Source organism: Cebus imitator, unplaced genomic scaffold (assembly GCF_001604975.1).
Source record: "Cebus imitator isolate Cc_AM_T3 unplaced genomic scaffold, Cebus_imitator-1.0 Scaffold621, whole genome shotgun sequence".
NCBI classification, from domain to species: domain Eukaryota; kingdom Metazoa; phylum Chordata; class Mammalia; order Primates; family Cebidae; genus Cebus; species Cebus imitator.
This window is the reverse complement of record NW_016107936.1, coordinates 209,646-237,620: the sequence shown is the minus strand read 5'-3', so window position 1 is coordinate 237,620 and position 27,975 is coordinate 209,646. Positions and strand designations below refer to the sequence as shown.

Genomic DNA, 27,975 nt, shown 5'->3' with positions numbered 1-27,975 from the left:
ATCATAAATGAATGGCTTAAACAACAGTCATTTATTTCTTACGGTTTCAGAGCCTGGGAAACCACATTATCTGGATGCTAGCCAATTCAGTTCCCTGGTGAGGACTCTTTTCCTGACTTGCAGACAGCTGCCTTCTTACTGTGTCTGCACATGGTGGAGAGAGAACAAACTCTGGTTTCTGTCTCTTCTTACAAGGGCACTAATTTCATCCGTGGGGACCCCACCCTCATGACCTCATCTAAACTTAATTACTTCTCAAACATCCCTCTTCTAACTACTTTATTACATTGAGGGATAGGTCTTCAACATAAGAATTTGGAGTGGGGGGGGACAAACACAACCAATCCACAACAATTATTATTTATTATGAAAAATAAAAATAATACTAGTAGTAACAGTAACAACTATCATTTTCATTTGATGGAACCAAGGTGTTGGAGCTTGTACTTGGAGGGTCTTACAGTATATGTACATGTTATGAAAACGGCTCCTTGTCCCTGTCGCACAGGGGTGGCTTTTAGCAATTTTATCCATGCTGACCCACATTTTCTTCTGATTTCATCTGACAGGGCACAGCCTCTGCAGTGAGCAGGGCAGCAGTGCTGAGACCGCGCCAGAGGAGACCGAGGGGCCAGACTTGGAATCCTCAGATGAGACTGATCACAGCAGCAAGGTGAGAGATTTTCATTTTCACATCCCATGCCTTGAACCACTGAAGAATCACAGCTGACACGTCACCTACACAGCTGTATGTGGTTACCAGGCCTCTCCATGGACCAAGTGTTTTTACTCCTGAGATGTTGCTAAATAGCAAGATATGAAATCCAAATTACAGCCTTGGTAACAAACCTGTATGTGAGAATGTAGGGCAGAAATCACTCCTAATGAAATGAAATCCTTTTTCTTTAATTTCTGCCACGGCTGGAGCTCCCAGTTAATGCCATAATTTTATCCCATTTCCTTATTACATCTTCATTTGTGTAGAATGAAATAGCATTCAAAGTATGTGGGACTGAGTCAGCTATGCTTTTTTGCTGCTTAGGGTTTCTATAATGAACTCCTTTTGAATTATCTGCATTCAGCTCTTGTTAAAATTGAGCAACTTTCATGTTAAAGGGAAAGAAAACATATTTTAAAATTAATCCAAATATATGTTTCCTTAGTTGAACATAGTAAGAAAGTTCACTGACTCTTTGGTTCCAGACACTAGAATTGTTGCCTATAATGTGTCATGCTTCTATTCCACTTCATAAGGAGTTCCGTTCCGTGGGTCAACAGCCTCTTTTTATCGCAGTCTTCAAAACGCAACCCAACTTAAAACCTCTGTGCTACCCCAATCCAAAAGACACTCACCTCTACAAACGGCAATTGCATATGATTATGTTTCCATACTTATTCATCTTTTTCTTTAATGTTGTTGAGATATTTATATTCCTTTATAATCTCTCATTTTTTTGCTTGACACTTACTAGTCACTTAATCTAAGCAAATCATATAATTTAAAGTTATACCTTCATTTTCCCATCTGCAAAGTCAGGGTGATTCTTGCCTTTGCCTGGAGATTGGATTTTTGGATAAGTTAAATAACATAACTATGAGAAAGCACTTTGATAATGGAAAAATGTTTCTCAAACATGAACTATTATTATTATTATTTTTGAGATGGAGCCTTGCTCTGTGGCCAGGCTGGAGTGCAGTGGCACGATCTCAGCTTACTGCAGCCTCCACCTCCTGGGTTCAAGAGATTCTCCTGCCTCAGCCTCCTGAGTAGCTGGGACTACAGGTGTGTGCCATCACACCCTGCTAATTTTTTGTATTTTAGTACAGACAGGGTTTCACCATTTGGCCAGGATGCTCTTGATCCCCTGACCTCGTGATTCGCCCTCCACGACCTCCCAAAGTGCTGGAATTACAGGCGTGAGCCACTGCGCCCGACCAAACTATTATTTTTTAAAACCTACGTTTGTGCTTTTCCTGTTTTGATTCCTCTGTATGTGTGTATTCTGTAGGACTTTCTTGGCTGCACATGTTTGGTTCTTCAATATCTTTTATCCATATTTGTTTCTCTTTTCTGACCATAGGATTTTCATTCATAGACTGAAAGGTGTTATGTTGGTTGTTAATTAAAAAAGCAGATCAATGGAAATGCAGATTTTTTTAAGGCAAATTAAAAAAAACCTGCTTAAAGTGACTTTTTATGTAGGTGACCCTCACATTTCTTTTGCTCACTTATTTGTGTGTGTGTGTGGGCCAGGGGCGCAATTTATTCAGTTGTCCTCAGGAGAAACTGATATTTCTATACTGATGTAAGCAATTTTGAAGGGTATCTATTAGGTTACTGTGTTATAGGAACTAAAAATATAAATTTTCAATTTCTAACTGGATTTAGACAACTATTTTTCCTGTATCCAAAACATTTATTTCTGAGCACTTAAAAAGTATTGGATCAGAAATGATTGGATTATTTTTACTTGACTGTAATAGGTCAGTGTTCTCATCTCCTTGTGGATTTTGAGAGAGATCATTTCCGTGTTAAATATAGTGAGTCATGAGGTCATAAACAGAGTCCTATATAATATGAGGTCTGGCAGTGGAGAGGACAGATGAGGCTGCAGGGCTTTGTGGACTGGTCCCACGTGTCACTGTGACTCCATGGTTCCTTTTCCAGAGAACAAGGTCCTTGGAACTCATCCGGAACACAAAGGATCGGATGTAGAAATAGATGGTGCTGTTCCAAGATTTTCTTGTAGAAATTCATAGTGGGCTTTCTAAAAACGGGCAGAATTTTCTCAAAGTTATTGACAAGCTACTTGTGAGGCTGAGGCAGGAGAATTGCCTTAATCTGGGAGACGGAGGTTGCAGTGAGCGGAGATCACGCCACTGCATTCCAGCCTGGGCGACAGAGTGAGACTCCATCTCAAAAAAAAAAAAAAAAAAAAAATCATTAACAAGAAGTCTGGGTGATGATTTGAATAGTTTTAAAGATCATGCAGTAGACCGCGTTCAGACCATAAGTTTGTATTCCTTTCTGCTAGATTAGATGTCGGGAGCACTGTGGAATTCTGTGTCCGAAATACTTCCTAGTTTTGCTTTGATTCAATCTTCATCTTCTGTATTTGAAGTTTTGTCATGCAACCCAAATTAGTTAGCTAAAATAACCTTTGGTCAATTAAATTTCTCACTTAGGATATTTGAAAGCTAAAAGCTTAAATGAGCAGTTCTTGGTGACTGGGTTCTAGTGTGTGTTATTAATAACAAATGAGAAGTAATACTTATTTAAGGTCTGGTATATATTAGGCATTGTTCTATATTAACTCATCTTAGCCTCAGAACACTCTTGAGAGAGATACTATTATTTGCCCTCTTTTATAGATGAGGGCACTGGAACAGAGAGGTTAAGGGACTTACTGAAGGTCACACAGCTCTGTGATGACAAAACCAGGTTGCAAATCCAGTTTGGCTCCAGGTCTTATGGTGTTAGTGGCTAGCTAAGACTACCTTGTGTCCAGATTGTTAACATCTGGTGTTAAATATCAGGCTTCATTAAAAAAAAAAAAAAAAAAAAGGAATTAACTTATTAGTGGTGCTGTCAGCCATTCATATACACAGCCATAAACCACTTAAATATTTTCCTAATGCTTAACGTTTCTGTGTGTCTGTTTTTATGATTTAAAGTAAGAGCAAGCAAACACCTTTAGTTTCTTGGTTAAGGCTAAATATTTTTTACGCATCTCCTATGTAAGTGTAAAATTTTTCTTGAGAATATACTGAAAATTAATTTTTAAGTTGTTAGCTGTCTAAACGTGGAAGCGTGATTTAACCCTGTCTGAATGCACCAGGCTGAGTGTAGAGATGTAAATACATAAATAAGTAAACAGAAACAAGTAATCATTTATTATTCCAGCTGAGTATGTTAGAGCTGTTGATTTTGTTGTTTAATGTCCTATTTTCTTTCTAAATGGACTGTTTTACATAATTTCTATCAGAATAAAGAAAAACCATGTTGGAGTTCAGTGGTTTTCACTTATTTTGAATAGCAGTTTTTGCTGTGCATGGCCTTTTGGAGTTGAAAGTAAATAATTGTATGCTTGTTGTTGAGCGTGGTGACACTGGAATGTCACAGCCACTGGGGGGGAGGTGGCCCTGTCACACCGCAAGGGCAGTCTAGCGACCTTTCTCTTTGTGAACCGCCTCATTTCTCTTGTGACTGTGGGTGACAACCTCAAAAAGCCTCATCACCACTGGCTACTTTTTTCTCTGCTTCTCATTGAAAACTCTTGTTTCTGGAAATGAATGCTAATTAGCTTCAGGGCAGTCGAGGCATGCGTCATGCATTCCAGGCTTCCTGGCAGCTGTGATTTTGTTTTCCATTTAGCAAATGTATTAGAATCATTTTCAGGACGTTTCCATGAGGAATGACTTTCTTTTCTTTCTAATCCATATTGTTTTTCTCTCAGAAATGTTTGCCTTTATAACAAAGCATGAATGGAAAAATGTGAAACTATCAACTGTTTTTAAAAACACACACACAACTTTTTTTAGTTGCCTGCTCTTGACTTGGTGTGGAATGCCTTGAAAGTTTTGGGAGCCCGGCAGGTTTAATATTCCTGTGCAGTGCAGGATGCTGGCCAATCAGCTGATCTCAGGCTGCAGGGCAGAGACGCCTGCATCCCGGGGAGGCGTTTTGTGCTTTGTTTTCTTGCCAGTTTCAGCTCTCCCTTTCTGGAACTTTTGTTGTTTAGCCAGGTGAAATCAAAGCCTGAGTTCTGGTCCAGAGGTTAGCCTTTGACAGCTCCCCAGAGGGCACTGATGGGACGTGGGTGCAGCGCCAGGATCTCACCGGCATTGTCCTTGCTGCGTTGAGACGTGGCTGTAGATTTTCATGGGAAAAGCAGCATGGGACGTCCATCTGAGAGGATGCTCTCTTCGGAGCTGGGAGGCGTGTATTTTAAGAAACTTCTGTCTCCGTGCTGAACACGTCAGGTGGTAGAATTAATTACCATGAGAATACATTCCTGAGGATGTCTGCGCTGTGGAAAATAAAGCGCAAGCCGAGGATTGAAAACAATGACAAGTCTGGTGACTCTATCTATCGAACGCTTCATCTGGTGAGCACCTTTGCTGTTTGAATCCTATCTTGCTAGGTTGGTTTATGGTATGACTTTCTAGCTCAGTTGTTTTTCAATCCAAATGACGGTGATTATACCGTTCCCATTTCCCCATATTCTATCCTTTTACCCTCTGGTTGATAAAAAGTGTTTATGATGACTTTTGGTGGGGGAGGTGGGACGTCCGCAGTTGGTATGGAGTTGAATTTGCCTAGAATCTTGACATTTTTTTCTACCCTTTGGTACTTAAATGGCTGAAGAACGTAATCTGCATTTTTTTCTTCAATTAATGGTCAGTTGCGTGTTTTGCCTTTGTTTGAGTAATTGAGAGTTTGATTGTGTTTTGTGTTATGTGCATGGTGAGACTCCCCCATCCTCCCTCAGAACGGGTAGTTTGAGTGATTGGCAGGGAGGTCTGGGAATAGGATGTTCAGCTTGCTTCCTTGCATAAGGCTTGAAGTGTTTTTGACTTTATTTCTGCTTACTTGATTATTTCTGTTTACTTGAGAAGGAGATTCATATAGAAGTGTTGGCTCAGGGTACCTGTTAATGGCTTGACGGCAACTGACCTATTTGAACAGGTCTGTTCCTACAGTCAATGCCAACTCTCGTAAGGAGGGTAGTGGGGTCATGGCAAGAAATAATTTAAGAAAATCGGATTCAACCTTTTAATAGTCTATTATTAATAACAGAGTCTGTCAACTATCAGATGTTGTGTCATTTAATCAAACTTGAACTTCTACAGCGCGCGCACCTGATTTGCTCAAATCAGCCTCTTCCTTCTTGGATATTTCTTCTTTGAAGTTTGTTCCAGAGGAAACTGAAAAGGTGATAGAGAACTGTAGGGATTACCATTGTACATAATGTTTCTGAAATTATGGAGTGCATTGTCCCCAAAAAAAGGCTTAAGTAAAGGCTATAAGATTTTAGGCCACTCTGGCCTCTTTTAAATCTGTGGGATGTGTTAAATCGGTCAGACTCAAAGAACAGTTTTAGAACTGTGAACTCATCTAGAGTTAGAAATTGCCTTTGGTGGTTGCATAACAGGAAGAGCTTAAACAGCTGGGTGGCTTGAGTTGATAGTGTGTACTTAAAAGTCTACCCCTCTCTATTTGTACTTTCTTTTCATCTTCCACAGGAGGAAAGCGGCATGATAAACATTGAGCATCATGCTGGTCTCAGTCAAGTGGCCCATTTCCTCTTGCCATTGTCCTCTCCTTCTCTCTAGGTTGGTTGGATAATTCTTAGTCCTGACAGTGGAAAAGCTCTGCTACCCTTGAACAGTTTTAAACTCTCAAAATGCCTGTAGGTGCTTTTTGGTTTCCAGGGTGACTGATTACAGGCCTCAAGCAGGGGAGAAGTTCGTACTTTTCCCACTGGAGAAACCTGGTCTGTCTTACCCTTGCTGGAGTCTGAGCTGCGCCTCCCGGATTCAGGATGCTTGGCTTTTGGGGGCAGGTTGAGAACCTCCCATTGAGGCGACCTTTCTGAGCACTTGTGGCTACAGCGCTTGATGTGGGAATGACCAGGATGCCGTCTCTAACACTCAATGATGGAGCGTGGCGAAGCCCTGCCCCCGACACCTCCTGCATTCTACATCATGGCTAAGCTGCATGGAGAAGGCCTGACGGATTTTGATGTAAAGAAGTTTGGCCACAGTAGAGAGGGAGGGGGACTTAAAAGCTGAGCCCCACAGTGTGGAAAAATCTCTAGCTTAGAAGTATTCCAAAGAAAACCTGCATTTCATAATTCCTTCCAAAAAACATTTCATGGGGTTAATATTTTAATAAAACAGAATTCTCAAACTTGATGATATCCTTTTACATTAATTGTTTCCAAGCAAATTTTAAGAGCCTTGTGTGTAACACCCCTTAACAACATTGATATCATTATAACTTGTAATTATGTATATGATACCTTTTCATTCTTTATTCAAATAACATACAGTTGACAGTAAAGAGATTACATCCATTTGGACTCAGTTCCTTGTGCTACACCTGAGAGTTGGTGCCTTGAGTCATTGAATAGGGTTGCCAGTGGGGAAACCGTTCTGCCCTTTGCTCAACTTTGGAAACCACTCAGCTAAATCTGTGATAGGCTTAGGTTGTATCTGATAAAGAAGGGATACTTGGCCAGGCGCGGTGGCTCACGCCTGCAATCCCAGGACTTTGGGAGACTGAGGTGGGCAGATCACATGGTCAGAAGTCCTGACCAACATGGTGAAACCCCTTCCCTACTAAAAATACAAAAATTAGTTGGGTGTGGTGACATGTGCGTGTAATCCCAGCTACTCAGGAGGCTGAGGCAGGAGGATCGCTTGAACCTGGGAGGCAGAGGTTGCAGTGAGCCGAGACCGCACCATTGCATCCAGTCTGGCAACTTAACTAGACTCCATCTCAAAAAGAAAAAAAAAAAAACCAAGAACAAAAAAAGAAGGATACTTAAGGCAGTGAAATAACCAAAGAGGACCCAACGGAATTTTAGTTGTCCCCTGAGATGCTAAAGGTATTTCCTAATATAATTCAGAACTTAGCTCTGGCTGTTTGAGGGTGAGGTTGAGGTAGGATACAGCTGGGTTTAGAGCACCAAAGCCCTAGCCTGCCTCCTACTCACCTGAGCTCGCCCCACAGGCCTGCTTGAAACGAAGGATGCCAGACCTCAGAGGGGGTAAACTTTACATAGACAAAGCCAGAAACCCCATTCACACTCTTAAAAATGGAATTCTCAAAGTATTTCTGGTAGAACAGATGGAATGGAAACCCAGAGGTAGTGAGGTGTGAATCGGAGGCACAAAGGAATGTGTGAGGTTCCTTTGTCTTTTGGAATTTCCTGCCTTTGATATGTGTCAGATCCCCATGTTTATAATGGTTTGCCTTTTGTGAATCACTGATTTCACACGGACAGTTTGCCTAAATCATAAAAGGTGTGCTGTGCCTCTGTGGCAGGTCCTCAGATAACGTTTTATTCAATGTCATTTCATCATAATGCTTATGTGAAAAAATTCTGGCTAGGACCACTGTCTATGTGGAATTTGTGTGTTCAATTCAGATCTTCATGGGTTTTCTCTGGATACTCAGGTTTGCTCTCACATCCCAAAAATGTGCACGTGGGATGAATTGGTATGTCTCAGTGGTCCGTGTGTGTGTGTGTGTGTGTGTTCGTGTGCGTGTGCACGCATCCCATGATGGAATGGCATTCTATTCAGGGTTGATTCCTACCTTGCACCCTGAGCTGTCAAGATAGGCTCCAGTGACCCTGAGCTGGAATAAGTGGGTTGGAAAATGATGAATAAATGAATACAAATCATTATAAAATAAGAATTTGCATACAATCATACAAATGCATAGCAGTAAACTGGGCAGTACCAAAGTACTCAGAGATCCTGCCAAAGTTCTTCTTGCTAGTTTTGAGCTGCATGGTGGGAGGAGGTGCTTCTTACAATTTTTGCTTTGCAGACATTTATTGCTTGACTTAACACACTACCACTATGACCACTGTCACTTACCAGTCCACCAAAAGTTGGGTAGTTCTTTTAACTTGTTTTTGTTTATCTTACTTAAACGTATATCTAGCTTACATTTATTTCAGTGTTTAATATTAGAAGTGTTTTGGTCTTTATTTAGAAGCGTGGTGATGCTTTTTGTGACCTGAAGTGTGCTGTAGGAACTTATTTGTATCATAGCCTACAGTAAAAATGGTTTCTTCTGTCAATTTCCAAGAATCTATAAACCATGTTAAGCCAAGACTCACTGTAATAGACTGCAGTGAAGGATCTATTTGCCATGAGTGGTAGCTTTTCTGTTAATTCTGTGAAGAACAGACAGCTGTGGTTACAACTGGAACATTTAGAAAAGCATAGTGTAAACAGAGGTGCCAATTATACATTTGTTGTGTTAGGTGCCTTTGCCAGGTACCAAATCAAAGCAACCAAGGAGAGTTTGGGGTAAGATAAGGGCAGGGCACAGTTAGTTGTCAGCTGTTACCACTGTCTGTCCATGGATTTTCATTCTGGCAAGGGTTTTCTTTCCTTCTCATTATAAGTATGTTATAATGAGTTTTCTATTATGGTTATCACTGGATCATCTAAAAGACACATGAAGACTTTTGCTAAAATGGATGTATTTGTTCCTTTGTAATTTTTAAGACAAAGCCCTAATTGACTGTATATTTAATGATGATTTTGGGTTAGTGAAGTTCTTTTCTTTCTTTATTTTTTGAGATATAGTCTCACCATGTCTTCCGGGCTGGAGTGCAGTGGTGTGATCTCCGCTCACTGCAAACTCCGTCTCCTGGGTTCAAGCGTTTCTCCTACCTCAGCCTGCTGAGTAGCTCAGATTACAGGCATCTGCCACCACACCCAGCTAATTTTTGCATTTTTAGTAGAGAGGGAGGTTTCACCATGTTGCCCAGGCTGGCCTTGAACTCCTGACCTCCAGTGTGTCGCCCGCCTTGGCCTCCCAAAGTGCTGGGAATACAGGTATGAGCCACTTCCCCAGGCCGAGTTAGTGAAATTCTAGCATAACTAAATAAAATAGTTGAGTTTATTTCTACTGAGGTGAACTTTGATCAAAAACATATCATTTTTCTTTTTTAACAGCCTTGTTCTGATGTAATTCACATACCATGCAGCTCAGCCCATTTTGATGAATTTTTACAGTCACCTAGGGGAAAATTGTTTGTGGGGTGATTCCATGTCAGAAACATGCATTTCCACAGAAAACATTGAATAGTTCCAAATAGTGCCACTGACGTGTGACTGACACCTTCAACACATAAGATCAGTGTTAGTGCTAGCAACAAATAAGCCGTGGTGATTGTAAGATAATTAGAGTAATAATTATGTGGATGTGGGTGCTGGCTCTCTGTCCTGTCATGCCACTACAGCTAATGTCTTTGTTAGGTTCTGATTTTCCCTGTGTTTGCTCCATCTTTATTCCAGACTTCCTTCCCTTTTGGATATGCTAATGATGGAAAGGCTCTTCAATGTTAGCTGCCTTACTCTGTGTTTAAAATTGCTCCATGGCATACCCTTGATGTTAGCTTTTCTGCCCTGCACAAAACACCCGCTTGACTTTTCGCCCTGTGTACCCACTGTTGTTTTTGGGGAGGATATTCTCATGTTCTTGCCAGGTAGGTGGGTGATAGAAGTTATTGTTTATTTGCACCGGTATTTACTGGAAATACCTTGTGCCTAGAGTTGAATAAGACAAGAGAAGCAGAGAGAGAAGTGTGAGAAAGGCAGCCACTACCTTCAAGAAAATTTCCACCCAACATTGAGTGGTGCATTGGAACAAGTATTAGTGAATTAGATTTTGTGCTATAAAATCGCCTCTGGAGCAATTACGTGGAGAGCTTTAAAAAATACTGATATCAACCAGGTGCCGTGGCTCACGCCTATAATCCCAGCACTTTGGGAGGCCGAGGCGGGTAGATCACGAGGTCAGGAGTTGAAGACCAGCCTGGCCAAGACGGTGAAACCCCGTCTCTACTAAAAATACAAAATTTAGCCAGGCGTGGTGGCGTGTGCCTGTCATCCCAGCTACTCAGGAGGCCGAGGCAGGGAACTGCTTGAACCTGGGAGGTAGAGGTTGCAGTGAGCTGAGATCATGCCACTGCATTCCAGCCTGGGCAACAGAGCAAGACACTGTCTCAAAAAAAATAAATAAATAAATACTGATATCTGCTCATCCCACCCCAAAGATTCTGATTAAATTGATCTCTGGTGTGCATGGGCACTGGGCTGTTTAAAGGCTCTTCAGGTGATTCTTATAAGCAGCCATGGTGGAGAACTACTGGTCCCGTGAGTTTTTACAGAAGCCCATGCTTTGCAGAACTGTTTGCATAACTGAAAGAGTTGGAATTTTAGAATCCCGGAATTCTAAATTTCAAATGGATAACAAAATATGTGCAACCTTTATGGTCTGCACCTGATTGATCCCTGGTAGCTATGGAGACTGGGATCTCCCATTGAGGACTGTTTTAGGGCTAATCATCTTATTTTTAAAGGGAAGTGGTCTTTTTTTGCCTTTGAAGAAGCTGGAGAGGAAGAAACTTTTTTTTTAAGTACGGGTATCTTTCTTAATCTAGAAAGTTGACTCAGAGTCCATTTTTAACAGGAAGAACCCTCCTTGTAAAATCATCTTTGCAACATTGCAAAGTAGATCGTGTACTGAACTGGGAGTCCAATAATTAATTAGGCTCATGCCTTGGGTGAAATGCAGCTAACTTCTGTCTGTGTCTCCTGATTTATCAACTTCTTGGGGAGTGGTAGAGCCACAGGCTTTGGAACTAGATTGCCTGGTTCAAATCCCAGCTCTGCCACTTACATACTGCATCATCTTGCATGAGTTACTTAACCCCTCTGGGCCTCCGTTGTCCTTACTGTGTGGGAAGATGAAATGCGTCAGACCGGTGCTAGGCGCGTGGGAATCGATCAGTGTATGTTAGCAATTGTTATCATGGTTGTTTTGAGCATTTGGGAAGCTCTCCTATATGTGGAGCAGTTTGTGGGAACATTCATATATGACAGTTAATTAACCAGGAAGAACACTGCGAAGCGGTCTAGGTGTCAGGTGAGTCTAATGAGGGATAATGACCTCTGCCTTCCCTTTCCCCTGTGCTCCGAAGAGTACAGAACAGGTGGCCGCATTTTGCCGCAGTTTGCATGAGATGAACCCCTCTGACCAGAGCCCATCTCCTCAGGACTCCACGGGGCCTCAGCTGGCAACCATGAGACAACTCTCTGACGCGGATAAGCTGCGCAAGGTGATCTGCGAGCTCCTGGAGACTGAGCGCACCTATGTGAAGGTGTGTTTCTCCCCCTGCCCTCCCTCTGCCTCGGAAAGGAGTGAAGTTGGCGTGTCTGTGCCGGTTTTCACTAACAGCAGAGTCAGACCGTGGTCATGAAGAGTGTCTTGGTTTCTCCTGGAATTTTGCCTTTACTCTGAATATTAAAAGCTTGTTTTGAGGGAGTTTTTTTGTTTGTTTTAAGATAGTCTCGATCTGTTGGCCAGGCTGGGGTGCAGTGGTGTGTTCATAGCTCACTGCAGCCTTGACCTCCTGGGCTCACGTGATCCTCCATCCTCAGCCTCCTGAGTAGCTGGGACCACAGGTGCACACCACCATGCCCAGCTAAGTTTTCTATTTTTTATAGAGAGGGCTTTTTACCATTTTGCCTAAGCTGGTCTCAAACTCATGGGCTTAAGCCATCCTCCCACTTTGGCCTCCCAAAATGCTGGGATTATAGGGGTGAGAGCTACCACGCCCAGCCTCCTTGTGATTTTTAAGGAAGCCTAGCAATTTTACAGCAATTCATTTATATACATGTAAATATATGTGGTGTTGACCTAGTAAGAAAGCTAAATTTAATTTTTAGAAAAGTTGAGAGTATGATCTTCACAGTCTTAATTAGATCAGGTCTGTTGTCTTTGTGCGGTCACTGCTTCTGACACCTGGCCACATTCCCCATGCAAAAGCAGTGTGATCTCTTTAAGTATGTATATTTTGGTCTTTAAATCAGGGGTTAGCAAATGACGGCCCTTAGGTCAAATCCAGCCTGCTGCCTGTTTTTGCAAATAAAGTTTTATTTATTTATTTTTTGCAAATAAAGTTTTATTAGAACACAGCCACACTCATTCCTTGATGTATTGTCTATGCCTGCTTTGGTGCTACAGTTGAAGAAGTGGCAACAGAGACGGTATTTTAGGCCTTGAAGCCTAAAATATTGAGAGAAAAGGTTGGCTTACTCCTGCTTGAAATGGACCTTCATGACCTAATGCCTCTCATGTTAGCCTTTGGGACATGATCTGTGTGTTCTCTTCTAGATCCTTTTATTGACTTTAAAATAGCTAACGAGGTGTGTTTTCAATTCTTAGGACTTAAACTGTCTCATGGAGAGATACCTGAAGCCTCTTCAAAAAGAAACTTTTCTCACCCAAGATGAGGTATGGTGGAAATGGTTTCAACTTTGTGAGCGTCATACTGTGGTTTGACTTGTTGGTAAAAAGGAAGAAATGGGGGGACACGTGTAACATTGAAAACATTTTAAATGAATTTAATTGTAGTAACTAGGTGAGATCATTGCCTGCTAAGCTCTGGTCTCTCATGGAGAGTAACGACCTGCTCTACTCTCTGGTAGTGGGATTATTACCGTAATTGATAAGAATTGATAGAAAAACCCTGTGATCAGATATAAATAAAGTTTAGCAAGATTAATGAGATATGAGGTGGATTAAATTCTGTTTCATTTCTAGCTTGACGTGCTTTTTGGAAATTTAACGGAAATGGTAGAGTTTCAAGTAGAATTCCTTAAAACTCTAGAAGATGGCGTGAGACTGGTACCTGATTTGGAGAAGCTTGAGAAGGTCGACCAGTTTAAGGTAACTGGTGCAAAGCTGCCTCTGGCATCAGACAAGGGCTATACGTGGGTCACGTTGAATCCCCTGATCATATTGACCTCTTCATTGGAGGGCCACATTGGGGTCGGTTCCTTAAGGGTGTCTGAGAGGGGAACTGGGTGTGTCTTGCTGGTCTGGTTAGGGGAACACCAGTGCCATCGATTTGCAGCTGCTGGCTTTTACTTGAAAAGATGTACCAACCTTGACCTTTTGCTTGGCTTATGTGGGGACATTTAATACTTTAGCTATTAGTGAATTAGAATCGACACTTATGGTCACCCAGTAAACAAATTAATTTATCCTGTTCTGGGAAGCTTTGCTTAATGGAAATGCTTATCATTATCCAGGAGGAAGACAATCTTCCAGCACACAGTGTCCTTGTAGCCTAATGAGGATTTATGACTAGTGCCTTAGCAAGCCTGCTTATTTCCTCTCCCCTGCTTGGCTTTCTTTTATTGCAGATTTCCTGTGTTGCATCTCCAGTTAACAAAGCACATCGCTTCATGTGTTGCCTTACGTATCACCCTCATGTACTTTAACAAAGCAGTTGAGGTATAACTGTGCAGTAGAATATCCTGCATATATTTAGTGTGGAATTTGATGAATTCACACATACACCCCTATGAAACCATCTCCACAATCAGGACAGGGCACAATAATCGTTACCCCTAAAAGTCTTTTCCTGCCCTTTTGTGATTTTCCCTCCTGCCTCTTACTGCCCTCCCACTCTCCCACTGTTCCGTGCTCTGCTCATAGATAAATTTGCATTCTGGAATTTTATGTTGGTGGAATCCCACACCAAATACCTGTTTTTCTGGGCTACTTCCACTCAGCGTAGTTGTACTGAGATCCGTCCATATTGCTGTGTGTATCAAGAGCTCATCCCTTTTCATGGCTGCGTAGTCTTCCATTGGATGGATAGACCGCACTTGGTTATCCATTCACCTTTGTTGGGCATTTGGGTTGTTTCCGGTTTTTGGCGATTACAAATAAAGCTGCTGTGAACACTTGTGTCCAAGTTTTCGCATGGATATATGCTCTCATTTCTCTTAAGTACCCAGGAAGGGAATGGTTGCGTCATATGGTAAGAGTGTGTTTAACTTTTTAAGAAACGGCTAAACTGCTTTCCAAACTGGTTTTACCACTGTAGCTCCCTCCAGTGGTGCTTCCTCATTGTTCTGATGAGGTCACGGTCACTTTTTTTTTTTTTTTTTTTTTTTTAACCATTCTAACAGGTGTGTAGTAGCACCTCATTCTGTTTCTAATTTTCATTTCCCTAATGACTTACAAGGGTGAGCATCTTTTTTTATGTGCTTGTTTGCCCTGAGTATACCCACCTTGGTGAGGCATTTATTCAAATAATTTGCTCATTTATTTTACTGGTTTACTTATACTGAGTTTTGAGAGTTCTTTTTGTGTTCTGACTGTAAGTCCTTTATCAGATCTAGGATTTGTAAAAAATTTTTTCAGGCCTGTCTTTTCATTCTCTTGACAATGCCCTTCACAGAGCAGAAGCTTTTAATTTTGTTGAAGTACAGTTTTTCACATTTTCCCTTTTTGAATCATACTTTTGGTGTCATATCTATGAAATCTTTGCCTAAACCAGGATCATAAAGACTTTTTCCTGTGTTTTCTCTTAAAAGTTTTGTAGTTTGGGGATTTACATTGTCTTCTAATCTATTTGAACTTAAATTTGTTATTGTTTGATGTAGGAATCAAAGTTAATTTGTGTGCCTGAATATCCAGTTTTTCTAATCCTGTTTGTGGCAATGACTGTCCTTTGATCCTTTTTCTGCTCAACTTCTTTTGCATTTAAGAATCAGTTGTTCATATATGTATAGGCCCCCATACACTTTGCCTGACTTCCAACACTTGCAGGATCTAGCTGTAGAATGTTAGGGTACGAGTTTAGGAGCTGAGGATAAAGACTGCCTCAACTCGGTCTATATATTTGTGTGTGTGTTATCTCTTTACATTGCCTCTCTGCAACAGGAGCTACTAAGAATCACATACAAACACACATAAGTATGTGAATATATATGTATATTTATTGGTGTTCATTTTTGTTTGGATGTAATTTGAGACTTACAGAGAAGTTACAAGAATAGTGCAAAGAATTCCTGAATTCCCTTCATCTAGATTCCCCAGATATTAACATTGGGCTACATTTGCTTTATTCTTTCCCTTTCTGTCTCCTGTGTGTATATGTATGTGTGTGTGCATGTGTGTACATTATGCATGTATGATGCGTCTGTGTACATATAAAATATTTTCTTCCCAAACCATTTAAGAGAAAGTTGTAAGCATAATATATTTTTCACCCTAAATACTGCATGTAGTTCATTTTTGTGTTCAAAAGTTGCTTCTTGGTGGTTATGCTCTTCATTTGAAATACAGTTAGGTCCAATTGTCTCTGTTTGTAATGATACCTGTTTTCTAAATTAGTAAATTAATAATTTGCACTGTAGAACACACGATGTGGCCTGGCAGTTTGTCAGACAAACAAAAAAGCTGCTTAATAAAAATGGATGCATTCTGTGGGCCAGGGTTGGTTAAAAAATAGATATAGACATACTTTAAAATACTATGTTTTAACCTGAAGTCGCTAACGTTCATTCTATCCGTTTACAAGTCTTTTGCTGTGGGGCTAGTTCTTTGAGTTTGGGTCCAGTTAATCACTAAAAGGATACACAAGAAGGAGACTTTGGGTAACAGAACTTTGATGTGAACTTGAGTGTACTGAGCAGTGTTTCTCTGGGGAGGGACTGGTACGTTGATTCTTTTAGCTCCAGGTGGAGCATCTCAAATCTGAAAATCTGAAGTCAGAACTGCTCTGAAATCTGAAACTTTTTGAGGTCCAACCTGTTGCTCAAAGGGAATGGCTATTGGAGCATTCTAGATTTTCAATTTTTGATGCTCAACCAGTAAATATAATGCACATATTCCCAAATCTGAAGAAATACAAAATCTGAAATCCTTCTGATCCCAAGCATTTTGGATCAAGGATAGCAAACCTGTACTTCATACTCAGCGGTCACTCTTCCAAATTCCATGTAAGCAGGACCCTCTTCATAGACCTTCACTTTGCTGCATATGGCAGTCTGATCGTCTCCATTCCAGCTGTAAGGTGAGATGCCTGATGAACACTGAACGTGCCTTCCTGCAGGCTTCTCTTCAAGTTCTCTGAGTTGGTTTCTGGAGAGTCGCTATTTGGTTCCAAACCCTTTGCTGTTGATTTCCACAATTGCTGCTCTTTTTAAAATCCTCATTGTATATTTGATGGAAAAAAAGAAAAACTTGTTAAAATCTTCAAACCATGTTGCACAGAGCACTAGTCTCAAGGCAGTATCAGAAATAGTTAGTTCTGAGATCAAATAAGTTTTGATAAAATTTTCATATGGAAATTTGCAATGTACATCAGCCTATGAGAAGCATTCTCAGGTCCTACAGAACAGAAACGTTGGGGAAATGCAGTCTTTGTGTATAAACCCGTCATATTTGTGTGCACGGTGTTCCCTGAGAATCAATTTTTAAGGCAGGAAGAATAAATGAATACCTTAATGTTTCATCTGTGGTTACTGTAGGATAAACACTTAGTAAATATTAAGTTAAATGAATGGCTTTAGGATGACTAAAGGGGGGAGTTACATTTAGCACATTTTTTTCCGCAACTTTTTTTGCTTAATTCTTGTGTATGGTCTGTATTGGTCCATTTTCACATTGCTATGAAGAAATGCCTGAGACTGGGTAATTTATAAAGAAAAAGAGGTTTAATGGACTCACAGTTCCACATGGCTGGGGAGGCCTCACATCATGGTAGAAGGCAAAGGAGGAGCAAAGGCACAAACAAGAGAGCATGTGCAGGGAAACTGCCCTTTATAAAATCATCAGATCTCATGAGGCTTACTCACTATCATGAGAACAGCACAGGAAAAACCTGCCTCCATTCTTCAATTACCTCCCACTGGTTTCCTCCCACAACACATGGGGAATATGGGAGCTACAATTCAAGGTGAAATTTGGGTGAGGACACAGCCACACCACATCAGGCTCCAAAGATAACTGTCCCCCCGGTCTGATGGCAGTACCCAGGCTACTCCTGCTGACACCTTCCAAGCCAGAGTGGAGATTTGGGGAGGACTTGGAAAGTAAAGGAGGAAAAGGAGAACACGTAGGAAGAGAAGTGAGGCCTCTAATACCAATTATGTATGGTTTTAAATAAACCTTTTTTTTGGTCATGGACAGACTATCAGAAGCCTTCACTATTCATTACATAAATTGCACTTTGGGGAACCTATTTGTTACTCAGATTTTAAAAAAACCTTACTTCTTTGCTTGAAACCTACTTTTTAAATCTGAGCCTCAATAATAAGGCCTCTCTCTGAACAATACTCTTTCAGTGTGAAACTTACAGAAGAGAAGATGTTTTTCTGAGGCCTCTTATATATATATATATTTATATAAACTAGGCGGGATGCAAAGTATCCTCTTAGGCATATGAAAGTCTTAATGAGAAGGACTTTACCCACATGTGATCCTACTGGGACAGAACACACAGGCCGGGCAGATGATATCTGATTTCCATAGTTGAGCATGTTTCTTTCTTTAATATTGCTTATGTTCTTACCTGCTAGAGGAGAGGGTGGTTTTGGAAGGTGTGACGATAGTGATCAGAGAAACATGTTGTCTACTTCAGGGGGGAGTATGAGCATTTCCTGCCTTTATCTAGTTTGCTGGTAGGAGCTAATAAGAGGATTGAGATTTCTGACTTTTCAAAAATATATACTTATCAACATTCAAACAGCTCACATAGGTTATTAAAAGACACCTACAAAACCAGAAACATCTCCCCTGTAAATACGGAGAAGGCAAAAAGTCCAACACCTTTTACACCAACTTGTACACACACATACTTTGCAGTGGGCAGTTTTAGGACATTTGATAGCAAAGAAAGGCTCCGACAGGCACGGAAGATGTTGATTTGTGGGGTGGGCCAGGCAGAAGTGAGCTGCCTGCCATAACCTGCTGCTGCTTCCAGTGGAGGAAGGAAATAAACCAACTGTGCCTTTTCTCATTAAATCCAGAAAGTGCTGTTCTCTCTGGGGGGATCGTTCCTGTATTATGCTGACCGCTTCAAGCTCTACAGTGCCTTCTGCGCCAGCCACACAAAAGTTCCCAAGGTCCTGGTGAAAGGTAAGGCCTCTGAGGATATAGAGGCGGTGGGTGGGAGCTGTCGCTTGTCAGTTGTATGGCTGATGGTGCTTGGGGGCTTTTGGACAGAAATCTTTAAGAGTCATTGGTTGCCAGATAGATGTTCCAGCAAGCCACTGATATGGATATGGGTGCTGAGCAATGCAATACATTCTTTTTTTTTTTTTTGAGGCAGAGCCTTACTCTGTTGCCCAGGCTGGAGTGTAGTGGCATGATCTTGGCTCACTGCAACCTTCACCTCCCAGGTCCAAGTGATTCTCCTGCCTCAGCCTCCTGAGTAGCTGGGATTACAGAGGTGCACCACCACTCCAAGCTAATTTTTGTAGTTTTAGCAGAGACAAGGTTTTGCCATGTTGGCCCACGCTGGTCTTGAACTCCTGACCGGAGGTGATCAACCCACCTTACCCTCCCAAAATGCTAGAATTACAGGTGTGAGCCATTGCCTGGCCTTTTTTTTTTTTTTTTTTTTGAGAAAGAGTCTTGCTCTATCACCTAGGCTGGAGTGCAGTGGCGCAATCTCGGTTCACTGCAACCTCCACCTCCCGAGTTCAAGCAATTCTCCTGCCTCAGCCTCCCGAGTGGCTGGGACTGCAGGCACCTGCCACCACACCTGGCTAATTTTTGTATTTTTTAGTAGAGATGGGGTTTCACCATGTTGGCCACGCCGGTCTTGAATTCCTGACCTCAAGTAATCCGACCACGTCGGCCTCCCATCGTGCTGGGATTACAGTTGTGAGCCGCTGTGCCTGGCCAGAATCTTGAATTAATGGTTTTGTCAATTTTCTTGCAGTGAAAGTTTTACCTTGTTATTTTGGGCTATAGAATTGATGGGTCGTTTTGCAGTTATGTAAAAACGTAGGTGGTTTAGAAATTCCCTGCTTTATTTCTGTTTTTCATTAATTTCAGTTATAACCTACCACACTTCATACCTAAGTCCTCACTTCACATTGTTGATAGGTTCTTGGAAACTGTGACATGATGTACAGCAGGTCCCCAACTAATGTCATTTTGTTCAACTTCATTATAATGATGAGGAAAAAAATTGGTTTCATTATATGTCATTTTGCTTAAAGTCGCAGCACAGTATTACTGACTACATTAAGTGAAGACTTACTGTATACCTTTTTGTGGACTTTCATCTTTCCTTCACCTATTTTTGTTCCTGGGAGTGTGATAACAGTTCCCAAAAGCTCTTCTAAAGTTGTCTCAGCCTCGAAAATTGCTGCATTTGTAGTTATTTTTGTGCAGGACAAAGCAGAGTTTTTATATTGGCAAGCTGCTTTTTCTTAAGGGTTCTGAGAAGGCGGTGGAACATTCTGAGAGTCTCCAGAAGGAGGTTATGTCTCCATAGTTCAGCATATGGCGGGTTTTGATGGTAAAAGTATTAAGGAAACATTTTCTTGGCAAACAGTAGCACCAACAGAAAGTTTGATTTCAAAGAATCTCTGGAAATCAGCCTGCAATTCCTTAACACTTCGCTGTAGCTGTGAAGTAAACAGCTGGTGATCAGGTTCCTGGATATGTAAATAATGTTCTGGTGTCGTGATTTATGTTTATTGCCAGAGAGAGCTAGCTTGACTTAATCTAAAACCTGTTATGGGAAATATTAGCACAGTGCAGATCTCTGGGTAACAAAGAGCTGCCCCAGATAAAAACAGTCTTATTGGCAGTGGTGGTCTATGCAACAGAGTCCCGGTGGAGCCTCAGATGAAAGGGGGACCTGGGATTCTCTTTGTCATGCTGCCTGACCTTTCCCGTGTCCTGTGTTGGTCATATGGTTCTGCATGTGCAGTGTGTTTCTTTTAAAACCTTTATTGAATGCTAATTGTTATGAGATTGTTAAATAATTTTAGAGTGCTTTGATCTACAGTGAAATTATATACCCATCATGGCCCTAGACCAATTTATTATTTTTAATCACTCAATTAGATTAAATGCTGCCCTCATGGATTTTTCTTAATTGAAGAAGAAAAATATTATAGTATCTTTTAAAACTATCCCTTAAAACAGTAGGTATGACCCATATTTTTCTTGATTTTTTCTGAGATAGAGCCTCACTCTGTCACCTAGGTTGGAGTGCAGTAGTATGATCTCGGCTCACTGCAACCTCCACCTCCCAGGTTCAAGGGATTCTCCTGCCTCAGCCTCCCAAGTATCTGGGACTACAGGTGGAGTGCCGTGTCTAATTTCCAGTAGGGAAAAGATGTCCAGATCAATATTTAGGTGCCGAATGTGAAGAATGTGCTTTTTCCAATGTTGATTGTGTTAATTTCCTGGTTTATCACAAATGCATCTGAGGAATAGCTAAATTGAGAGGTGATTGGGTGCAGTATGGGGGAGGGGCACATGGAGTTTCTGTGCCCACACTGGCCGTGCCACCCTCTCAGCAGCCCCAGGTGCTCACCAGCTCAGAAGTGACGTGTGTCCACTGTTAGTTGCTTGGATACACTGTCCCTTCCTCTTCCCCTATGTTGCCCTCCCACACATTGCTTTGCACATGGAAGGCATTAGCCACGGCTTTCTATCAGCCACTGCTGGTACCTGTGTTTGGGGCCCCACAACTCCCCAGGGCTGCTTCCCAAACCAGCTGGGACACAGGAAGGCAAGGCTGGTGAGGAAATGCTGCCTGAGCTGCGACAGGTCGGAGCCCACAGATGCAAACAGCTGGTGCCACTTTGAGCAGATTTGAGTTAACTTTGAGCAGATCACTGTGGGAGACCCTACCTTGCTCTGCTCTACCAGCATTCTGAGTGCTGCTTCTGCTGACCTTTTCTTTTTTTCTTTTTTTTGAGATGGTGTCTCCCTCTGTTGCACAGGTTGGAGTGCAGTGGCATGATCTTGGCTCACTGCAACCTTTGCCTTCCAGATTCAAGTGATTCTCCTGCCTCAGCCTCCAGAGTAGCAGGGATTACAGGCGCATGCCACCATGCCCAGCTATTTTTTGTATTCTTAAGTAGATACGGGTTTTGCCGTGTTGACCACGATGGTCTTGATTTCTTGACCTTGTGATCTGCCTGCCCTGGACTCCCAAAGTGCTGGGATTACAGGCATGAGCCACCGTGCCTGGCCTTTTTTTGTTGTTTGTTTTTGAGATAGAGTCTCTGTCTGTCACCCACACTGGAGTGCAGTGGCATGATCTCAACTCACTGCAACCTCCGCCTTCCGGGTTCAAGTGATTCTCCTGCCTCAGCCTCCTGAGATGGGATTACAGGCACCTCCCACCACGCCCGGCTAATTTTTTTTGTATTTTTAGTAGAGATGGGGGTCTCACCATGTTGGCCAGGCTGGTTTCGAACTCCTGACCTCAGGTGATCCACCCGCCTCAGCCTCCCAAAGTGCTGGGATGACAGGCGTGAGCCACTGCACCCGGCCTGCTTGCCTTTTTCAAAAGAGGTTTTTCCAGCAGTGAAATGCTTGGAAAACCAGGGTAAGGAGTGTTCAGAATGTAGGTGTATCATTATTTTGGAATGACAAGACCAACAGCTCAGGGGATGGAAGATTCCACAGTTTGTCACTCACAGTTCCCAAGAGGCACAGGCACTCCCTGCCATGCGGGCCAGATGAGGACATGCAGGTTCGGTCAGGAGGCAGAGGGAGTAAGGAGAAAACATGGCCAAGAGCCTCTCTTGGGATTTCTGAGGGAAGGAACTGGGGAGGCCGGGCTCTGGGGTGTGCTCAAAACCGAGATGTCTGCTCCCCACCCTGAGGTGACCAGGGCAGGGGAATGGTGGCCTAGGGCGTAAGAGCCTCAGAGAGGAGGTGGCAGTGTGTGGGGACTCTATAAAAGGCACATTTCCTGGCAAATCTTTGACTACCTCCAGGAACTGGCCAGTGTGGGCGGGGCAGTCTCCCCAGGGACACTAAGACCTCAGGTGTTAAAACATCAGGATAAAAACATGCTTAATGGAGGAGGATCAACAGCAGCCCCTGGAAATCCGGGTGTCTGAAATCCGGGTGTCTGAAATCCGGGTGTCTACACTCCGTCATGCTGTAACTCATCAGGCTTCTCCCCACCCCCATGACACACAAATACGTAGATCCGATGGACAGGCCCTTCCGTGGTCTCCCTGACCGCCCCCTTCCCTACCTTTCCCTCTTCCTGCCACCCACTCTCTGCTCAGTGCTGCAAAAAGGCACCTTGGAGCCTCAGTGAGGAAGGGAGGGAAATTGTGGGAAGGGAGTCACGTGGACGTTCCACCCTGATGACCTGTATTTAAACCCTACCAGCCAAGACAGACACAGCTTTCAAGGCATTCTTGGATGCCCAGAACCCAAAGCAGCAGCACTCGTCCACGCTCGAGTCGTACCTCATCAAGCCCATCCAGAGGATCCTCAAGTACCCACTTCTGCTCAAGGAGCTGTTCGCCCTGACCGACGCCGAGAGCGAGGAGCACTACCACCTGGACGGTAGGCCTCGGCCCAGGACCTCCCCACAGGCCTGCGTCCACAAGGGTCTCTAAGTAGCCTCTCATTTCACCACCTGTTTTCTTCCAGTGGCCATCAAGACCATGAACAAGGTGGCCAGTCACATCAATGAGATGCAGAAAATCCACGAAGAGTTTGGGGCTGTGTTTGACCAGCTGATCGCTGAACAGACTGGTGAGAAAAAAGAGGTGAGAGTCCCCATCTTCTCAGGACACCTGTCAGGAAAGCCGAGTTTGCATTTGCTCTTTTTTTTTTTTTTTTTTTTTTTTTTTTTTTTTTTTTTTTTTTTAAAGGTGTTATTTGTAAGTGAAATAGGATGCAATTGTTTTTCTTAGGGGCACATCTGTGCTTTGTCCAAGGCTGCAATGTGACTTTTCTTCCTCCGCTGGGCTATTTTCCTGTAGGAAATGTTTTCCTGATTCTCAGTTCCTCACCCTGGGGATCTCTGGCTTTATGCTGTGTTAAGTGTGAAAGTGAACTTCCATTACCACAATCTGGCTGTTTCTAGAAGCATTATTAACAGGCCAGGGCTCTACCTCCAGAGATAGAAAGACATCAGGCACATAGTGGGCATATAGTTGGTATTTAATACAGGTATATAATAAATAGCTTGTCAAATGAATGAAAATTTCAGATGACTCTGAATCATTTAAATCTACCCAAAAACCTACTTGGAAGAGCAGTGGCAGGAGCAGATAGACCTGAGAAAGACTTAAGGCAAAGCTAAAAGGTGTGCCTGAGTCATTAAGAAGCACTCACCTGAATGAAAGTATGTTGCCAACACAGAGAAGTGGTAGACATTTGAAATCATGGATAAGTTAATTGCTCTGATCTGATGGTTAATACAGTACTTGTATCAAAGCATCATATGTACCCCTGAATACATACAATTATTAATTTTCAATTTAAAAATCCCAGTAATACTTAGAGGAATCATAGTCAAATGATATATGGTAACATTCATCAATGCCCCTGTACACTCAGATTCAACTAGAATATTAGAGTCAGTTTTTCTTTCCACCTTAAAAAAGAGAAAATGTGGGAAGGAACTTAGAAGAAAAACACTCTTGCTGTGACTAGCAGCAGGGTTAAAAAAGTAGGTAGGACAAAGTTTGGTTGTTTAGTGTAGACTAGAGAAAGCACCTTATCTCCGGAGATATTAAAGGCCATTATCCAGGTTCATGTTTGTGTCCTGAGTGAAACGAAACAAGTTTTCCTGCTGTTAATGGATAATTTTCAGAAACAGGTAGAATTATGACATCTTATCATTTATTTTACTCATGAGATGTGGGGGACCCAGGCAGGCATTTTAAGGGTTCACCGGAAAAGTCACAATCACACAGAATTATATATGGAGTGAAGAAGTGACTAGATGAATTGTAAATGAGACAAACTGGCTTTTCCACAGCTGGAGGAAATCAACCAGGCCAGTATCAGACTGGGTAGAATTTACACTCGTCTCTGTTACCTACACCTTACAAAGTGTTGCGGAGGCTCTCAGAGATACTGTACAGTCAGAACCTGATAGCCCAGGAAGGTCTGCTGTAGAGGATATGTAGTTTTCAACTGAAACACATTTTTTTTTTTAAACATATAACATGAGAAACAGAGCATGAGAATGTTTCGAGACTGCTTGGCAGGTAATTTAATCTATCAGAGTGTAGGAAAAAATGAAGGTTGGCACCCTGGACTTGGTTCTCACTTTCTTATAAAACATTATAAGAGGGCTGGGCGTGGTGGCTCACGCCTGTAATCCCAGCACTTTGGGAGGCCGAGGCGGGTGGATCATGAGGTCAAGAGATCGAGACCATCCTCTCCATGATGAAACCCCGTCTCTACTAAAAATACAAAAATTAGCTGGGTGTGGTGGCACACGCCTGTAGTCCCAGCTACTCGGGAGGCTAAGGCCGAAGAATCGCTTGAACCCAGGAGGCGGAGGTTGCAGTAAGCCGAGATTGCACCACTGCACTCCAGCCTGGTGACAGAGCAAGACTCCATTTCAAAAAAAAAAAAAATATATATATATATATATATAAGAAGAAAAAAATTATGCTTATTAAAGCAGAGGGCAAAATATAGAAAAAGGCAAGAAAAAAGCTCTTCTGTGGTTTCAAGACGTACAACTTACCATATTTTGGTGTTGATTTTGATTTTTTAAAAATTAATATCTATGTATATGTTTAAATAGTTGTATCTTGGAGGTAATTTTATTTGATTTTGTGTCGATCACAGAATTTTAATGCTGTTTTTTAATTGACTAATATGAATAATACTATAAACATTTTTAAAATTATAAGACAGCCTCTCCTCCTTTGGTTTATTTCATTCTGACAGAAGAGCATTTTACTGGCCCATGGAAGTGAACATTTTCATTACATTCTCTTTTATTTTCTTTATATGCCAAATTTGATCAAAAGTCAGAGACTGTAGACAGGAACATGGCTTCAGTGAAACTGGAAGTCCTTTAAAATGAGATTCTGACATGTAAGACATCTTTCCAGTGAGGAACAAAGTGATATAGTGCTATACAAAGTCTTTTTCGTGGGCTAAGATTGTAAAAAGAAATGTGCAAAAGATGGAAAGAGGGACACTGGCTGAGTCCCAGGACTGAAGAGGAGGAAAATCCTACTTTTACCAGGAGGTGCAAAGCCCAGAAAATTTCTAGCTTGGAAAAGAGGCCAAAGAGAGCAAGAGAAGAGAGTGTTTTGGCAGGACAAGACAAATAAGCAGGAAACAGACCCCCAGCGGGAATCAGTTACTCAAAGGCAGTTGATTTCTCAAGGAGAACCTCTCAAGCCCCATTTCATCTCTTTTCCTTCCATTGAGGAGAATGGCCTTTAAACTGGAAAGGATACAGTAGCCTCAATGCCGTAAGAACAAAACCCTAGGGAAAATGAGTCCTGGGAAATAGGATGGTCTGTGCCAAGATCAATGACAATTCTGTTCCACTGCTCTCAGCAGCATATTGGAAGCATTATGGAGACTCAGGCAGGTGATTGTGGAGGTACCCAAATTATATTCAGATTTTCACAAAGGTAATTCCTGAATTCCTGATCTTTGTGGTTACCTCTTAGTGGCAGTAGGAAGTAACAGCCTAGAATGGATTTATGAAGTTTTCTAAACAGGAATAGGAACATCTATCAGTATTTGCTGGTAACAGCAGGTTTATAGTGAAATGGTAACATTCTAGGAACACAAGGTACCTGAATCCCATTTTCAGCCAACTTGCCTTACGACATCTCTGAAGGCAGATTTGTTCACAGAGAACAACGCTGGCAAAGAAACAGCTTTTGATGAAAACTGGGCCTTCAACCTCCTACCCCTATGTTAAACTTTGGGTTGTTGGGCTAAGGAATCTCTTTTGCTTAATGAGTAGAAAGAAGAATCCCAGAGGGTGTTTCCCCGTAAAAGAAGTCCTTAAAAGCCCTGGGTCAGTAGGGCATCCCAGTCCTTAGTAAGGTAAAGGCCTCCCAGTAGAACCCTCTCTTGGGATTTGGGAGGAAGATTCAGAAGGGAACCAGTGGAAGCCCCAGTGAGAAACTGGGACCAAAGGGAGCACCCTGACTTCCTATTCCATTTGGCATGGGAATCTTGTCCAGAGAGAGGCCTTATGCAGAGGCACAGCATCAGCCTGTTTTAAGTTGTGTAACAAATAACTTAAAATATCAGTGGTTGTCTACACCAAACATTTATCTCATATGTGGCTTTGTAGGTCAACCAAAGTTTGGTTTCTCTTGGTTAGCTCCAGTTTGAGGGTTCTGGTGTGCTCCTTGTCTCTTCTTCCAGCATTCAGGCTAAAGCAGCAGTAGCTGTTTTGGGCAAATCCTTCCCCTGGCTGGAAGGTGGGTGCCCAAGAGGGGCTTGTTATGGCATGTCCACTGCCTAAGTCACTTGGCTATACCCAAAGTCATCTGGGCAGCGATGTATGTACCCTGCCTATCTAGTGAGAGGTGCTGGAAAATCACATAGCAGCAGGTGCAGATAATGTAATTCTGTTGGAGGAAATAGAGTTTGTACAGTCTACCATGTTGGCCTTTAATCACTTTTAAGGGCATACTCCATAAGGCTGTGGCCCCTGGGAATTTGCCTTATGTATGTAATTCTTCCTCTTCCTTGTGGGTCTTGGGGGATGGGTAGTGGAGACTGTGTCATTACCTTGTCTGATAATATCCTGGGGGTTTGGTGGATGAGTTACTTAATATCTATAGACAAAATAATACGGCTGCTTGAAAACTATTTTAACCCTTGGTTGTACTAGGATATTATAGCTCAGAAATAATGACAGTGATGATTCTAATAATCCCAATCAAGGGAGGCAGTACTACTTCTGTATCCTGTACTGATGGAGCCACATCTCCACACAGTAGCCTGTTTTGGTGGCTGGAGAAGGGCAGTCCCAACAGCACTGTGATCAGTGGAGGGTTGCCAGGTTGCTGCTGTATAAGAAACCCAGCTAGGTTTGGAAGGGGTGAGTGATTCCCGTGAGAAGAGCAGACAAGACTGTTATGAGGCATAGACATTGAACTTGCATCAGACTCCTTGGATCATTGTGTCTAGATGGCTCTACAACCAGCACTTGACAATTTTTAGCATGTGACTGATGGGGGCGAGTGACTAAACCTCATGGTCTCTTGGGATTCCGGCACTCACGCTGCATGTGCCAATAGAGGAATCTTCAGACTCTTTATTTGGCTTCTCTCTCCCTCATCTAAAGTGAAATAAAATCTTCTTTGAAATGGATTAGAAAATGAAATAATTTGCTTACACTTCCCAAAAGAGGATACTCACTGGCAGAAATGTCTGCAGTTATCTGGGGGTGGGTCTTTGCCATTAAC

At 42.2% G+C, this 27,975-nt stretch overlaps 1 protein-coding gene across 2 annotated transcripts in view; it reads left to right on the top strand.

Annotated features, from left to right (window-relative positions):
- Positions 1-27,975, top strand: part of TIAM1 (TIAM Rac1 associated GEF 1) — a 240,106-nt gene that overhangs the window by 193,104 nt on the left and 19,027 nt on the right. Inside the window, exons 15-21 of one of the 2 annotated variants that reach the window (XM_037734462.1) lie at positions 570-673; positions 11,736-11,915; positions 12,983-13,051; positions 13,361-13,486; positions 18,589-18,697; positions 22,943-23,122; positions 23,210-23,328. In XM_037734462.1, coding sequence (XP_037590390.1) covers positions 570-673; positions 11,736-11,915; positions 12,983-13,051; positions 13,361-13,486; positions 18,589-18,697; positions 22,943-23,122; positions 23,210-23,328 — 887 coding nt within the window. Of the gene's footprint in view, positions 1-569; positions 674-4,635; positions 5,109-11,735; positions 11,916-12,982; positions 13,052-13,360; positions 13,487-18,588; positions 18,698-22,942; positions 23,123-23,209; positions 23,329-27,975 lie in introns of those variants that run through there. The other variant, XM_037734461.1, reaches the window with a different exon arrangement.